The sequence below is a fragment of the Musa acuminata genome, chromosome BXJ1-7 (genome assembly GCF_036884655.1).
Source record: "Musa acuminata AAA Group cultivar baxijiao chromosome BXJ1-7, Cavendish_Baxijiao_AAA, whole genome shotgun sequence".
Classification (NCBI taxonomy): domain Eukaryota; kingdom Viridiplantae; phylum Streptophyta; class Magnoliopsida; order Zingiberales; family Musaceae; genus Musa; species Musa acuminata.
This window is the reverse complement of record NC_088333.1, coordinates 38973555-38989876: the sequence shown is the minus strand read 5'-3', so window position 1 is coordinate 38989876 and position 16322 is coordinate 38973555. Positions and strand designations below refer to the sequence as shown.

Sequence of the window (16322 nt, the reverse complement as noted above, 5' to 3'; positions counted from 1 at the left end):
ATGTTATGATCATATTGATTATTGTTATTATTCAATATATAAAATTAAAATTGATGTAAGAAAAATGTTTATGAAGTCTAAGTTTGATTGAAATATGAAGATGAGAGTAAGGATTATTGCACTGCTCAAAATAATGTGAAATGAGTGGTACATTTCCTGTACTCTCTCTTTTCTTTTTTTCTCTCTCTTCTCAAAATGTTGGAACATACGATATGTCGACATTTGAACTCACCGATAAATACCGATCCGATCATGTCACCGAAACGAGTCCGGATCGGACTCTCTGTGTTTGATGACCCACTGTCGTACCAGCCCATGCTTTGAGATTCGCACGTGCACATCACACCTGCTTCTGTCGTCGTCCATCTATTTAGGGATTAATGAGCACGAACGGAGCCCGGAAAGCCATCTCGCCTGTTCCTCTCACCGATCGTCGCCTTCCCGCCGCACCAGACGATCATGTCGTCCAAACAAGGTTGGCATCTGACCCCCTCTTTCCCCATCTTTCGTCTCTCTTTGATCGTCGTTGGATTTAGATCTTTCGGGTTGATTCAGGTGGGAAGTTGAAGCCCCTGAAGCAGCCAAAGGCTGACAAGAAGGAGTACGACGAGGTGCGCACGATTTCTTGATCCGATCGATCACGCTTTCGATCGTTTGTTGGATCTTACAGATGCTTGGGATGTCTGGTCTGATCGGATTCACATCAAGTTCTTGATGGCTTGCTTGATTGAAAGCTCTGAGTGTCTCTAATTTATACGATTCTAGGATTCTTTACAGTTTTGATGCTTCTGTGGAAAATTTCGTTTCCCCTTTCTTTCTCCCTTCCTCTCTACTCGTCTGTCATTACATCTAAAGAATTAAGCACTCAAGAAAAGATTGCTCACCCACTTAGGTCTTAATGGGAATTCTGGATTTCAATATATTCTAGAAAAGAAAAGAAAAAAATGTTTGTCTTGAATTGGATAGATTTCAAATGCCTCTATCGATCTTGGTTGAAGGATATGATTTCTTTTTTAGGTTGAAGGGGCACAGAGGTGCCTTAGGAAAAGCAATGGCCCACTTTATTTCCATTCAGCTTCCTTGGTTTCTTGGCGCCAGAACAGAAGTTACCATGCCATTGTATTGTTATAGTAGTTTATCTACTTGAGCTTTTTTTACCCTTAAAGATTATCTTAGGCTCTTCTTAATTTGTGTGTCATCACTTTGAAATGTTCGGAAACATAAATAAATCCAACCTCAATGAAGACTAACCGTCTTATGGAGCTATCTCTTTGACATCCTGACATGCTTGGGAGAATGAAAATATGAGGCTCAAGTCAATTAATTTCATCCCATAATTTTGTATACTATTAAAATTACTTGGTGGGTGCTTGGTTGTATGCAACTGGAAATGCTAATGAGCAGCAGTTGCAGGCAGAAGCAAATTATGCAAGTAGCGGTAACCGATACTGGTGCTTGGATGCACATGTACAATTGCTATCACCTGACTCGATAAGATGATAAGATAATTTACCTATTCACTTTGTTAAGCCTTACATGCCCATGTTCACTTTCGTGCAAATTGTTTGAACTAAATTAATGGTAGTACACCCAATGACCCTTACATGCTAACCTAAGTCTTCTCCCACTTCTATTGTGGGTGTTACAATCTCGCTTGCCTAAGGTGTTGACATCCTTGTCAAGTAACATAGTCCATAATCAAACCTGATACTTGTGAGACGTATTCTAGTGGCTCTACACTATGGTGTGCCCTGTAATCTCATCCACTAGATATCTCTTTCTGCCTTGAGCCCCTCTTCATGTTGTCACTCCGGTACCAATTGTTGACCCAAGTGAGCAAGATCAATGACTCGTTAAATATGTTGAGCTTGGATCACAACAGCAATAATAACAACAACAACAAAACCGTAAGTTCTATCTATTTGGGACTAGACCACTGGCCCAAAATGTTCAACTTAGTGATAATATACACTTATACACTTACTTGAGTCTTCTCCAACTTCCAATGTGCGATTGAAGTTGGGTGCTACATTTGTTGCTTGCAATTGCCAGTGTTGGATGACTGCAAGTGAAGAAATGTGGTAACTCTCCTATTTACATGGTGAGGTTACTCCCTAACATTAGACATGACATTTAATGTCAGCAGTCTTATGCATTAAAACATGTTATTAAATTCAAAATTCAGTCTTATACATCCAAAATAATGATTATGTACTACAGTTGTTCATAATTGTTTTTCTTACACATCATGATTCCTCCACCATGTATCAATGCATAATTAGTCTTTCAAAAATATCTGTTGCACTGGGCAGATGATACATTTCCCAGCAACAATATCAAAGGTTTAAGCCCCAGAAGTTTACCTCTAATATAAACAACATCAAAGGTTTAAGTCACAGAAAATTGATCCCATGATATATTTCTCACCTTTGCCATCCTCAAGGAGGATGCCTTTTGATTGTCCATGGGTCGTTATATCCAACCTACCTGTTTTGAAGTCAACTCTGTTATTTAACTCTTAAATTACATATATGATGTACGAGTTGATCTAATCTTTTAGGCAAAGTTGAACTACCAACCTTTTGACTTGTTGAGACTTTAATATAAGGACAGATGATTCCTCTGCCTTTATATCTGGCTCGTGTGCTCAACTTTTGAACTAGTTTCTTCAGAAATGCTTCCATTTTAAGACATTAAAGAGAGTAAGTTTCGTACTTGCATCTGATGGTTGTGTCTAGATATCAAGAAGTCCATTTGTTGAGCACTTCGAATCAGCTGTGCTCCTTTGATCTCTGTGTGTGTGTACAAGTCAACAAACACTTAAGCTACTTCCTTTTGAACACTACCTTTATTAATGCCTTTTTTGTCTTCATTTGCGTTCAATCATTCTTACTTGCTCCTGCTTCCAGTTTGGGGCTTAAAACTGCAACTATGTTCTTAAACCTAACACGGTCGGTCTACACCTAAGTAATTTGCTAGGTTCAGTTAGGGTATATGTTTCATGGAATACAGGCAGCAACTGATGAGAACCGTTGGTTTTTCTTTTATTTGCTTTGCTTTTTTTTCTTCTTTATTTTATGTATTCAACTCTAGAAGGAACAGCATTTTTATGCTACCTTGTTGAGTGTTGAGGCATCTCATGATGTTTATGTTTTATCTTCGTAACTCTTCAGCTATGTTTCCTTGGTAGTTTGTGATTTTAGTCTTAGTTGAACGATCTCATGACGTTTATGTTATGTCTTTACAACTCTTTGGCTATATTTCCATGGTAATTTGTGATCTTAAACAGAGTTAAACAATCTCATGTCAAGGTTACAGATGAAACACAGTGGATTTCATTGAGATTAGTGATTGCATTTTATTTTTCTTTATATATTGTATCATTTATATATTAGGCATATTGCTTTTGCTGCCTCTTTTATGTGTACTTTTTGCTACTTACAGATGGACAAAGAAAATATTCAGAAGAAGAAAGATGAGGAAAAGGTATACTTCCCGAAAGCTGTGAAATCTTTTATGTTAATTCTATCACAGCGATGAAGAGAATTGGCTTTAACTGGTCATCATTTTCTTATTCTGAACAGGCGCTAAAGGAATTAAGGGCTAAGGCATCTCAGAAGGGATCATTTGGAGGCACTGGTCTTAAGAAGAGCGGAAAAAAATAACGTATCTGTTGCATATGTTTAAAAAAAAAGGAACTACCACTCTGAATGTAGTAAGCATATTCTGAGTGTGCTTTGTCTTATCAGGTTGATGAAAGCTGTCTTTAAGTGAATGCTTTGAACGCTATAATGTACTAAACAAGTATTTCATGGATGTGCTTCGATTTATCGGGTTGATAAAAGTCGTTTTGGAGTTTCAATGCTTTGAACACTTAATGCATGTTTAGTGACCTGGTGCTCTTGTGAACAGGTTGAAGTATAATTTTATGATCGACTGTGTTATAGAGAGGATATACTTTTGCTGGGTTCAGAAACAATTATAATAGATATTCACCTTATTAATTTTGTCTGATAATTTTGTTCGCATTCATCTGCCGGAATACCGTGTTGTGTTATGGGCATTCTGAGCACTACTTCCAGTGACAGAAAACAGAGCGTGCTATGTTTTCCACCTTATTAATCCATTTTACTCCTCTGCAGGTTTTGCATCATCAGGTACGATTTAATTCTACGCTGAAGTCATTTCCTTAGTTATCATCTCTTCCAATATTCTCCATTACCCCCTACAAGTATGCATTAGAACTTATGCTTGCTGCGCCTCTGGGTTTTCAGATGAGTTCCAGTGAGAAGGTGAAGGAATTGTTTTGGCGTTCCAACTCGATGGAGGAAGCAGATGATTCCGGGATGCAAACAAAGGTACTCAGTTAGATCATAAGCGAACCTTCATGCATTCAATATACTTACATCTTCGTCTCAATTTCTTGTGTTCGTGGTTTCCTCCCCGTCCACACATGCATTTACTAATGGTGGATAACCGCAACGCAGTTGCGTCTTTATCCACCGACCTGTAGACAGACGGCACAAATGACTTTAAAGATTGGATAACCGCATGGCAACCAATCCACAGTAGGCACAGATGGGCTATTTTGGCTGAATCCATTGAAATGTATCTGACGTCAAATAAATATTTCAGTAAGTTTTCGTCGATAAATATAACACCAATTTGTCAATGATGCTGCTATCATCATCTCTTCCGTTGGTCGGCTGACAATGCTCACTCTCGCCTCGTCATGCGTTGCCTTTTCCGCAGTTACAACGACAACAAAGCTGCGAGGGGGGGGGGGGGGGTGTGCTAAGATTAGGATGATGAGCGATGATGGCACCCGAGACTTACCACTGGCAGTTACGCGATTGAGTGGGACAGACGACTCATTAAATATATTAATGCCATCCACCCGTCCACGCCCTTCCACATACAGAGAGAAAGAAAAAAGAAAGGGGGGAGCAAAGAGATGCAGCAGCAGAGATAAGAGTCATCATTTGCTCAGTACTTTACGCCTTTTGCAGAAGCCAAACATTAAAGAAAGAGAATAGCCAGCTGACCCACATAAACACACACATACACACCCCTCCCCCTATAAATGCCCTCCAAATTAGTATGTTTGGAATGCGGGCTTAAACCTTGTGCAGTGTTGGTGCGGTGTCACAGCATGTACTCGCTCCCACTCCAGTAATGAGCAGAGCTCCGCTTGGTTTTGCCTGAGAGGAAGGGAGAGAAAGCAACCGGGGCAACCTCTTCCTGCTCATCTCGCCCTCGCGCTCCTTCCGCTGGTTCAGAATCTTCTGGCGCGTGATGGATGCTCACAGCAGAAGCCTCTGCAGCGGCAGCAGCGGCCACGCTTATTACCAGGGGAATCAGGATCAGATCTCCTTCTTGCTGGGGCACCTTTCGCCCACTTGTTCTTCCTACCCTTCTTCGGACTTCCCACTGGCTGGTGCGGAGGATGGCTTTGGGGCTGTTGGGTCCTCCCTGCTACATTCCAGGATGAAGTCTCCGGATCAAGATTTGGACTCTCTTGACTGTGAGATCGAGGTATTTGCTTTGTTTCTTTGTTTCCCTTCAAGAACGCAAATTCCTTGGATAACTGGATGGCTGATCTGGTTACGATTCGTTGTATGATGGGGTGGAGGTGTCCGAGGAGCCCCCAAAGCTGGCTCCGGCTCGGACTTCCAGCTCCAAGAGAAACAGGGCTGCAGAAGTGCACAACTTGTCCGAGAAGGTGATTTGAGCACAACTTCTTCTTCTTGATAATATCCATACTTGATCGTGCTGGTGGTAATCTGATTTTTTGGCAGAGGAGGAGAAGTAGAATCAATGAGAAAATGAAGGCTTTGCAGAGTCTGATTCCCAATTCCAGCAAGGTGGTAAATCACGTGGCCTTTTTTTTTTATCTTTTGTCTTTAATCCAATTGACAATTGCCGTTGAAAATTTGACGCGGTATGATTCCTCGTGGAAAATTTTGTGCTCCAAGCAGACAGACAAGGCTTCGATGCTTGATGAGGCCATCGAATATCTCAAGCAATTACAGCTCCAAGTACAGGTTTGTCATTCTGTTGTTTCACCCGTTTCTGTTGATTAATCCTGCAATGGATCCTCAAATCTGCTTCGGTTTACTGTTTAAATAAGTGAATATATCATAATGCTTCACTTTCTGGTCTCTTTGATCTTACTATTTTTTGGAGCATGTTCCTTTTGATTAGAAGCCTTCTGAAATTTAAAATGAATTCTGGGAGAGTCTTCGAGTCATGCAATCCTGAGTGTTTCTCTTCAACCGTTGAGGTTGTTTATTGAATTTGAATTTCGGACACTCTTATCAATAACCTTTTGCTGGTGTTGTCATAGTTAATTAGCATTCCTTTATATGATCGATGCTATTTGCTGATCAACCCGCTTCAAGACATAATGTCAAACTCTGCCAACATATTTTTTTTTCTATTTTTGAGGAGAGATGAATATGAAAGTTGAAACATTGTGCTGTACAGTCGATCAACATCAAATGGCATGTCACAACACCAGGTATGATCTCAAGTAAAGGACCCTATTTAGCAAGTGAGAAGATCTGTTTGCTTCTGTCAGATTGAAAGAGAAGATAAAATGTTTGCCAATGTATTTTATATCTTCTGCTAGTAGACTCAAGTACTCAACAAGTTCTCTGAGATAGTCGGCCAGGAAAAGACAATCAGTCTCTAAAACAACCTCTGAGATCTTTAGATCCTTTGCAGTTTCTGTATTTCTTCTACTTATAAATGATTGACTCAAAGATTAGTGAATTATCCTTCAATTGGCAGATATGGATATTTGACACATGCATGTCTGCAGGACTCCGCACATAGTAGAGCTACCGCATTTAGCTGAATACTAGGTTTAAACCTACATGCTTTGGGCTTTTCGTCAAGAAGAATCAGGGTTAAGATCCTAGATTTAGAAACGAAGATGTATTACTTATGACGAGTTTGTTCTGAATAAATCTTGCGGAAGCACTCGGCAGCTTGAAGCGGAGACCAACTCTGTTGAGATGGAGCTAAAATGAAGATTCAACATGGTGTCATAGAATGATTCATTGGGTCCTTTTCTCCTTTTCCAAAGGATATGAGTGAGATGACAAATATGCCTAATATTAAAGTACAGGTTAGATGACATGGTCTCATATGCTATGCTAGTGATGTCAGATGTTCATTTGCTGCAAGCTATGCTAAAGGAGAGAAGACTTCTCATATGTTCTATGCCAAGGATTTCTTCAATTACCACGGAGAAAGAAAGCCACCAATAGCAATTAAAGTCGGTCATACAATGACACAATAAGAAAGTGGACCTAAAATGAAAAACTTGTCGCTGGTGGCAAATTACAATCTTATCTGGAATATAGATCCACTGTTTTTTATGATATGTAGTTGGATCAGCTTATATGAAGATTATGTTCTTCTGTGTTGACTTAGAGGTGATAGCCACATGACAGACTGGAAGTAGCATATGGTTCATTTGGTTCAGGAGATTGCTCAATGTTTTGAAACGAACACTCAAGAAGTGCCAGCAGCTATTTCATGGGATTATGCTCAGAGAAGATCACAAAAGGTAATTAGGACAATTGTATTAACTAAAAAAAAAAATTTGATGTTTTGTACATATTATTAACTCTCATGCTTTGTGTAAATGACATGTTGATAACAGGGAAAAGTAGAAGTGAGTTTGATATTCTGAAGTTTTAGTTGACTGTGGAGTTTGATAGGAAGGACTTGGGAGGTTTTCAATTCTAGATGATATGTCAGAGTCAGGATTCTGATTTCGAGGTCAAAGACCATTCAGACATCAGGGTCTAACACTTCAATCTGTCTATGGAGTTATAAGTTGAAAATGATGGATCAAGCTTATATGCTCAAATATTTCTATGCCAGAGCTGTTGGTTGCTTGATGTATGTGATCATGAATCATACATGGCTAGTCTAAGAAACCTAAATGAGGATGCGATGAAGCGAACTTTTCGGAGATTGCAGATGCAGCTTACATAAATTATTTGGGTTCTTTGGATAAGAAAAGATCATACAGATTTTAATTGTTCAAGTAATTTGGACAAGCATGGGTCCGTGACGAACTGATCAGTTAGTTTAGACCCTCCATCTTTACCATAATTGTGTCAACTACATACCTGAATTATATATTAGACTTGAGGAGGCCAAATAGAAACTTAACTTAAACATTTAGTGGTGAAATGTTCGTCATAATGATTAAGATGATCATCTTTTTTATATGAATTAGATGATCATTAGTTGCGACACAGACTGCTATTTATCTTGCAAAGGATTCAGTGACCATGTTAGGAAAAAATCCATTGACTTCATTGTCACAATGAGTTTATTGTGGCTAGGATGATAGCGAGGTCAGTCAGCAAAATTGCTATGAAGATAATGCAACAGACATGGGTAAGTGACAATGGACAAGTTCTAGCATTTCTTAGATTTGGTAGACACATGGTTAGGTGAAAATGAAAAATTGAACCGAAGAAGAACAAGGTTAAGGTGTTTCTTCTATTGAGCCCAAGAAAATTTGACACATGGACAAGTTCTGCTATGATTCCTCTAACATTAGTTTCTCTGAGTCAAAACTCATGATTCTGCATTCAACTTTTAGAGATTTATTCGTGTGAAGCACAGCTACTGGGGTTTGCTTGTATGAATGGTGTCAAGATAGATCATGCAACCTTCTAGTGAGCAAAGGTGAAGATGAGATCTGTAGGATTTGATGTTTTATTTATTCCTAGCTTTTATGGAATAAGAAGGCCCTCGAACTTGAATTATGATAGGTCTACTGCAGTTATCAGGGTCATTTGATTCTCATCTGATCCTGGGAATCTGAGTTTGGATTGACTAGTCCTAACACCACTTACACTGATTTAGTAGCCCCCTTCACTGTTTTTTACAGTTTGAAAATCAGTAAAAAAGCTGCTGGGAGAAGCCAATCGATTCTTTTTAATTTTTGTAATAGAAATTGCAGGATGTTCCCCAAATTTTAATAAATATAGAAGAATACAGGATGAAAATGGTATACCCCAAAACGTTAATAAAGAAGAATACAGAATGAAGATCACATACCCCCAAATTTTATTTGTGAAGGAACAATACAGGACAAAGATGGTACAAATATGGTTATAGTTCAACAAAACAAGTGAAATATTGAAAAATCACCGGTAAATTCTTGGGATATAGAGCAACCAAGGTAGAGAGCATATGAGGATCTCTCTTAATGTATGTCTGCAAATGGTTTGAATATGTGACAACGATAACATCATCTTGCTCTAGAGTATAAGCTAGGTACATGAGATTTTCCAATGGATGATTGAAAATGCGATAATATTCCTAACATATAGTAGATGTTCAATCTGTGCAGTGCAATCAACCAGTCGGTTGACCATGATGTCGATTGATGTCCTATTATTTTATTTATTGACAGCTCCAGGGTAGTATCTGTGTAGTAGGCATCATCCACCATTACGGTCAACCTGTGACGTGACCCTTATGGATGCCTGTGATATAAATAGTTTAGATTTTACACTATGGATGAGCATTCTGATGGCCCTTAATAAAAAATCCAATAAGTAGAATAAGTAGAATTTTGTTGTTGAAATTTCAGTGGATGCCTTTTTCTTTTTACTAAAGAGCAACAAATTTTCTTTTTTTTTTCCTTTTTTTTCAAATTGTGGTTCCTTTATCTAATCAACCTGTCATCTATTACACTCATTTTCTTAGTCAATTAAATTGTACTGTGTTATGCTTAATCGTCGAAATTCTAGTGCATACTTTGTTGACTTATCGTTATTGTCGCAGATGCTTTCAATGAGGAACAGCCTAAGTCAACATCCAATGTTCTTGTCTGGAGGTTTGCAGCCTTTGCAAGCTTTGCCAATGGGTATTGATTTTGGTCTGGGTGCCAACAGAGCAGTGAACGCTGTAGGCATGCTGCCCCTAAACCAAGTATCATCTGTTCCGAACACGTTTGATCTGTCACCGTCGTCCAATCAATCTGCTTCCATACCAAGTGTTATCAATATTACTAAGCTAGAGACTCCAGTTGCAATGGAGCCATCACAGTCCCACCATGGATCTTTTCTATTGCCTGTGTCCATCGAGGTAACCCTTTTTAATCTTTACTGCACCATAGTCTTCTATTCATCCTACTCTCTGTTCTGCAAGTTAAAAGAGAAGGAAAATTTTCCTGCTAACACGCTTGATCAGAAGAACAAAAAGATACATATGGAATTTTGAGGCGAAGCATGCAAAATTGATCGATTGATGTTGAGATGTTTCAACCATCGCAGGATATTCTAACACGAGAAATGATAACACAACAGCAGCCAGATACTAGACATTCTCCAAGGAACCTTACAGGTGAATCATCAAAGACTCCACCTCGCTTTTTCAACATAGAAAATGAGGTGAATTCCATGGCTGCCGATGCTGCCCAACATCCCGGAGGGCAAGCATCATCCTCAGTGGGTGCAGACCATGTTGCGGAATGCATGTTAGGTAGAGTCAGGTTGCAAGATGCGCCATTGAAGGAGCCACCGGAAAAGGAGGAATTCATCCAGCATTTGCGTCGGTAATTTCAAATTTCTGTCACTTTCATGCCTGGAAATTTTTGGTGGTGATTCCTTCATTCGCTGTGACCTCAACCAGCTTATAAGCACAGGGAAAAAATTTCCCCCAGTGCTCATTGCAAAGATGCAGTCTCTCAAAGATTTTGAGGTGCACCAGTTTGGCTGTTGAATGCTTTGCAAACCCTTATTATTTGCACTTGGAAGTTGTAATGAGGCCTTGACTCGTCCAACCCTTTTGCAAATGTTTGATAGAAGTAACCTGGACATCTGTGTTCACTTGTAAGCAGCAGTTAGTTATTCATAGGAGGATAGAAAGAAACAACGGCTACTGGATTGACCACAAGGAATAATACCATATTTCATTGCTACAGAAAGATTGCATCAAGAAAAAGGAAAGAGTGAAAAGCACAAGCCAAGGAAGAGGATAACAGAGATTTACCATCTTTTCTAGCTCAGAGGTTTCTTAAGGACGATTATGACCTAAATCTCCATCTACTGTCTTGTTTTCTTCTTGGGATGCGTCGTCATGGCTCCCCTAACGTTACAGACACTGCCTATCATCACTTCCCGCATTTGTTGTGTGACCCCCAGGCTATTGCTTCGGCATCTTTTTCGCTCCTTCCATGCATCAGACAGTTCGGCAGGCCAACGTCTCGTGCCGAAGCAGCGGCACGGGATGCCGAGCCCAACACTGTGGCAATGCTCCCAAAGATCTCAATGGTATCCATCAAGGGCCTGCGTGCATGATGGCGGTGAGATCATGCTTGCAATCTCAGGAGGTGGGTGAAGTGGGTACGCACCAACAGACGTGGGACCCCGAGAAAGAAGTCGCATCACCACCACTGCTCCCCATTTGTTCCTTCTTCTATTTAAGTCTTCTCTCTCGCCCGCTCTCCCCGCCCAATCCCAGGAGGCAGAGAAGAACAGGACCAATATAGGAGAAGAAGAGAGAAATGGCGACGGAGAGCCAGAATGGAGAGAGCAGAGCAGGCATCAGGAAATGGGCCACAAAAGCCTGCTTCAGAGCGACGCCCTCTACGAAGTAACCCACCGTCTCCCCTCCCTCCTCATCAGCATCTCGCTTACCGATCCCCGTTAAGCTTCTTCTTGACGCTGATGCTGCAGTACATGCTGGAGACGAGCGTGTTCCCTCGGGAGCCTGAGTGCACGAAGGAGCTCCGGCAGATCACGGCCAAGCATCCATGGTGCGTCTATGCTCCGGCAGATCACGACCTACCTCAGGCATCAAATCAGTCATAGAAGACAGAAATAGGAGCCTGATGATCTGCCAAGCCTTCCGATTCGCATTCGGTAGCCGAAAACCAGGCCTTCGAAGCCATCGTCCCACGAGATCAAGAAACTAGGGATCAAATCCGGGGAGGAGGCCGGCGCGGGCGTTCCGACGATCCGGGATCGGGAAGACCATCGGAGCGAAACCCGAACGTGACGCCTTGGAAGGCGAGAAGGGCTTGGGAGAATCAAAGAACGAAGAGGCGGGAAGGAGAAGAGTTTGAATCTGCTGGACAGAGGAGATGGATTTCTACGTCGTCATCGTATAATTATACGTATAACTATACGTATTTGCTCATCGACGTCGATCGGGATCAAAAGGAGGTACAATTGCTTAACCACTTGTTTCCTTCCACGCACTCGTCTACCTGCTTCGCGATACGGCAGCATGTGGGGTGACGTGGTCCCCACAACGGAGGCCGTTACTCTTCCCGAGAGAAAGAGATCGGGTGAAGTGTCGTTATTCTCAAGTTACAAATTGTCATTTATGCTCTTTGTCTTTCCCACAATCACATAAATACCGATGACGTCGACAGGTGACCACAGGTTCCCTGTTAGATCTCAGACGTTGGTTTACGATGATGGACGGACTTGATTCATCTCCTGCATTAAGGTACGGCCAAACCTAACCCATGATCGATTCGCTGCTTTACACGTCCTTAGGAGGGCAGTTTTGTCACATCAAACTTGCATATCGTCGATAAATTATTCCTTCTGCATCTACTCTGTTTATTTCGACTGTCTTCGAAATACATGTCATTCCTGCATCTAATCAACTCAAGTCGAAACTTTAATTAGAAATTTAAAACTATAACTACATTATTAATGTTATTTCGAGATCTGAAGGTCCATCGACGAAGATTAATCTTGCTAACCTTTATTGTTTATTTTTTGGGATAATTGATAGTTAGTGTTTGTTTTATTGCAAGTGTTTTTAGTAAGGCATGACAGGCTTTCTTTTAGGCATTATAAATAAACGATCCATTTAATTATCTCCCAATGTGGCTTACATTTCAATTATCCAATTCATTCTCATTTTAAATCTGACAAATCGAGCGAAAATAAGAAATAGACGGATCCAAAGGTGAATACAACATCGTACATGCACGACATTTTGGCTTGTCTCCATTTGCACACCTCGATAGACTCATATGGTTCGGAGATACCAATCGATCATCAATATCGTGACAGAGACACTTCATCTTTATCTTTTAAGCGCCTCCACGCTTTAAAAGGAGGGGATCGGTGGCCCAGCGCCGTTGAAATGCTACGGGCTCGTCATCCCATAAAAGCACACTAAAAATATGCTTTATTTGATTATTTTGTAAATATTCCTAGAAATCATAATACTTTTGATTGATCATAACATGCATGATGATGTGTGTAGGAATTGATTTACGCATCATTTTTCTTAAATCTATGCATTTTGATCCACTTCAAGTAAAAAAATTATACGCAGAGAAGGTGTTTGTGAAATTGACCGACGTCCGAAGCCTGGCACGCCGCAGATCCCAACACCGACGCTTCGTCTTCCTCCAACGAGTTGAAGTCGATTCGAGCGTGTCCGGCGGTGATAAGAAGTGTCTCTCCGGCATGAGAATGAGGTACGATGGCATCATCTCAACACTCACTCATTCTCGCACCCACAACTGGGATTGGACTGCTCCGCACTAGCGGTGGAGCCCTCCTCATACCAAGTTGCACGCATGTGGCGGTGGTGGTGGTGGTGGCGGTGGGTGACAGCAGCCATCCCACCCGGTCCGCTCGTCTCCGCGCTGCCACCAACACATCACGCCTCGTCGCAGGCGGTGCGGTTTGAGCTTCTGCGGCGGGTTGACATGAGCTTGTCATGTCCGTTTGACCATCACTGCGGCGTCCTGCACCATCATTGCATACACTAGCAATCTCCAGTGTTCTTCTGCTCGCCGACGTCATGTTCAGCGACGTCTTATCTATCTCCATCTTCCCCACACACCCGAACTCATTCCTGGTCTGTCTGGTCTTTTTTCTCTTTTTCGTGACTTGGAATGTGACCAACCACCTTCCCCTTCTTCCTTACGCTTAGTAAACGACAGCAAACACAGGAAAGGAGAAAGAGAGGAACAACCGGGTACAAGAAAAAGAACAATCAAAGACACCTCTTTTCCTGTTCTATCTTTCATCACAGGCGGCCATGCCGGCCGAAGGCTGAAGGAAACTACGGAACACAGAGAGATAGGCTAGTAGCTTAATCCACATCGGAGCTCTCCGGGGCCGGCTCCTGATTGAGATCAGGGTTCTTGGCCGGCCGAGTCGGGGGCTGCTGAAGCTGAAGCTGGTGACCTCCTAGTTGCTGCGGCGGAGGCGGTGGCGATGATATTAGTCCCGTTTGGAGAGCGTCTACCCTCGCGCCAACCTCGGTGGCCTTCTTCCGGATGGAAGCGGCCGACATGGCGCAGGCGCCGGGGCCGGCGCTCCCGCTGAAGCTTTCGGCCTCCAGGTCCTCCGCGAGGATCTCGTCCGGGAAGTTGAGCCTGGCGGAGCGGCCCCGGAGGCAATAGACGGCGGTGTCGTAGGCCCTGGCGGCGGCCACTGCGGTCGAGTAGGACCCCAGCCAAATCCGAGACCGTTTGTTGGGCTCCCTTATCTCCGCCACCCACTTCCCCCACTTCCTCATCCTTACTCCCCTGAAAGTTCTGTCGCTACCGCCGCCGCCGTCTCCCTCGCTTCCCTCCGTCACCCTCCGCCCGGCCCCTGGCGGCGGAGGCTTTCTCGGTTCCCCGCTATTGGAGGTGGAGCACAGCTGCCCCTCCATCCCTTCTCTCTCTCCCTCCTTTTCCCCGCTCCACCTCTCTCTCTCTCTCTCTCTCTCAAGACCTTTATAGTTGCCACCGAAAGGACGAGGAGATTAACGACGGCTTTGGCCACGGGACATAACGATTAAGCAAAACATACAGCCACTCAAATGGTGACGGAAAGGGACGGCGGACGGTCGAGATGTTACCAATTCCACTAACCCGATCGATCCTGTGGCCCACAGAGCTCGTTGACCTTAATTAATTATCATTAATAGCCATGATGGACTCCAACCATATGTGATTAGATAGGCTGTGTGGCTCCGGTAATCTTGATTGAGATACTAATCCCATGTCGGGGCCCACGTGTCACGAGTAGAACCATGATGCTTTCACGGAACATGATTTGACACCCGGTTCGGCCGATTCGCCAGCGGACGTCATCGCAGGTGGAGATCCAAACGATAAGGCTCCAAGTCGGATCGCAGATGCATGTAGACCGGCCACGCGGCCACGTAGAGAGATAGAGAGAGTACCCAATCCCTCTCACCGACATGCACGAACGCCAGAGGGCGCGACACGCGTTGACGCGCGCAGCCGCCGACGTCGACGTTTACTTCTCCCTCCTGGAATCAGTTGGGAGAGATGCCGATACGCCGACGGCTGAGATGGGTCCATTTGACAGAACGAAGGGCCGGGATGAAGCCACGGGCAGGTCGGTGGTTGCCGGGAAGGAAAGCTTTACAAGTCGAGAAGACTCTTTGAGAGAGAAGAAAGGGAAAGAAAAGGAGAGAGACAGAGACGGGGGGGGGGGGGGGGGGCGGCGGGCGTCGTGGGTGGCTACTGGCTGTTGTTATCTTATCCTAATGGAATTGTAACGAGGAATGCAAAGGGCAGACATAAACTAATGAAAAGCAGGGAAGAGAGGGACGTATAATAATGCAATTGGGTTCCTCCTTTCCACTGCCGACTCCGCCGGCATCCACACTTTGTCTTCCTTCCTTCTCCCATCCATCCTATATATTGTTTGTGCAGGGATAAAGAAAGGAACCGGCTTTGATGGGCAGTGGACGGTGCAAGGTTGTGCCTCACGAGTGGTCGGTGGGCGACGAGATTCTCTCTCTCTCTCTCTAGTGGAGGGGAAGAAGGGAAGAAGGAGGAGGAGAAATAATAATGGGAGCTGCAGATGGGAGTCTCTTTCATAGGAATAGTATAATCCTGCGGGAATAAACTTGGGATCACATGAAACGGAAGGCAAATAGTGGTCCTCGTCACCTCCCCCTTGCCTTCTGCCTTTCTGTGTGCCAACACACTGCATCGTGCGTCCGCCGAGGTGCCAAATTACACTAGTCAAAGTGACAAACAGGTGATGGACCATTCACTGGTACGCAGGCAAAAGGTTACTATTACTGCCTGCCTTCTGATGATGAGATGTTTTTTAGGATAGAAATTTAATAGTACTACTACTATTGACTCATATAATTAATTCTCTGCTGAGGGCCTAATTATCATTCAATTCATCATCGACATAGAATAATGGAGTGATATAATGTCAGATTCATATTCTCCACCTAACTGTTTGACATCGAAAGGTAATGTATCGAAACAAGTATTCTATAGGCTTTGGTCCATCGACCTCCCATTGCTATCATGTTAACTGGCTCTT

At 42.9% G+C, this 16322-nt stretch overlaps 2 protein-coding genes and 1 long non-coding RNA gene across 3 annotated transcripts; 2 read left to right on the top strand and 1 right to left on the bottom strand.

Annotated features, from left to right (window-relative positions):
* The first annotated feature begins 338 nt into the window (after window positions 1–338).
* LOC103992408 (uncharacterized) lies at window positions 339–4502 on the top strand. Its single transcript, XR_010515199.1, has 5 exons — window positions 339–475; window positions 556–611; window positions 3445–3486; window positions 3585–4358; window positions 4488–4502. It is a non-coding gene; the product is annotated as an uncharacterized LOC103992408 (long non-coding RNA).
* Window positions 4503–4845: 343 nt separating this feature from the next.
* LOC135679282 (transcription factor SPATULA-like) lies at window positions 4846–10868 on the top strand. Its single transcript, XM_065192818.1, has 6 exons — window positions 4846–5535; window positions 5633–5722; window positions 5799–5864; window positions 5979–6044; window positions 9823–10125; window positions 10314–10868. Exons 1-6 carry the CDS (start codon window positions 5296–5298, stop codon window positions 10596–10598), a joined length of 1050 nt encoding a protein of 349 aa, XP_065048890.1. The 5' UTR covers window positions 4846–5295; the 3' UTR covers window positions 10599–10868.
* A 3125-nt stretch (window positions 10869–13993) lies between these two features.
* LOC135679283 (ethylene-responsive transcription factor RAP2-9-like) lies at window positions 13994–14721 on the bottom strand. The gene has a single exon (XM_065192819.1). It carries the CDS (start codon window positions 14674–14676, stop codon window positions 14110–14112), a length of 567 nt encoding a protein of 188 aa, XP_065048891.1. The 5' UTR covers window positions 14677–14721; the 3' UTR covers window positions 13994–14109.
* Window positions 14722–16322: the final 1601 nt, after the last annotated feature.

Excerpts from the sequence above, each read along its gene's own strand:
- LOC135679282 (XM_065192818.1), top strand. The coding sequence starts at position 5,296 with ATGGATGCTCACAGCAGAAGCCTCTGCAGCGGCAGCAGCGGCCACGCT. Across the intron at positions 5,536-5,632 it reads CTCTTGACTGTGAGATCGAG|GTGTCCGAGGAGCCCCCAAA; the intron begins GTATTTGCTTTG and ends GATGGGGTGGAG. Across the intron at positions 6,045-9,822 it reads AATTACAGCTCCAAGTACAG|ATGCTTTCAATGAGGAACAG; the intron begins GTTTGTCATTCT and ends TTATTGTCGCAG.
- LOC135679283 (XM_065192819.1), bottom strand. The coding sequence starts at position 14,676 with ATGGAGGGGCAGCTGTGCTCCACCTCCAATAGCGGGGAACCGAGAAAG.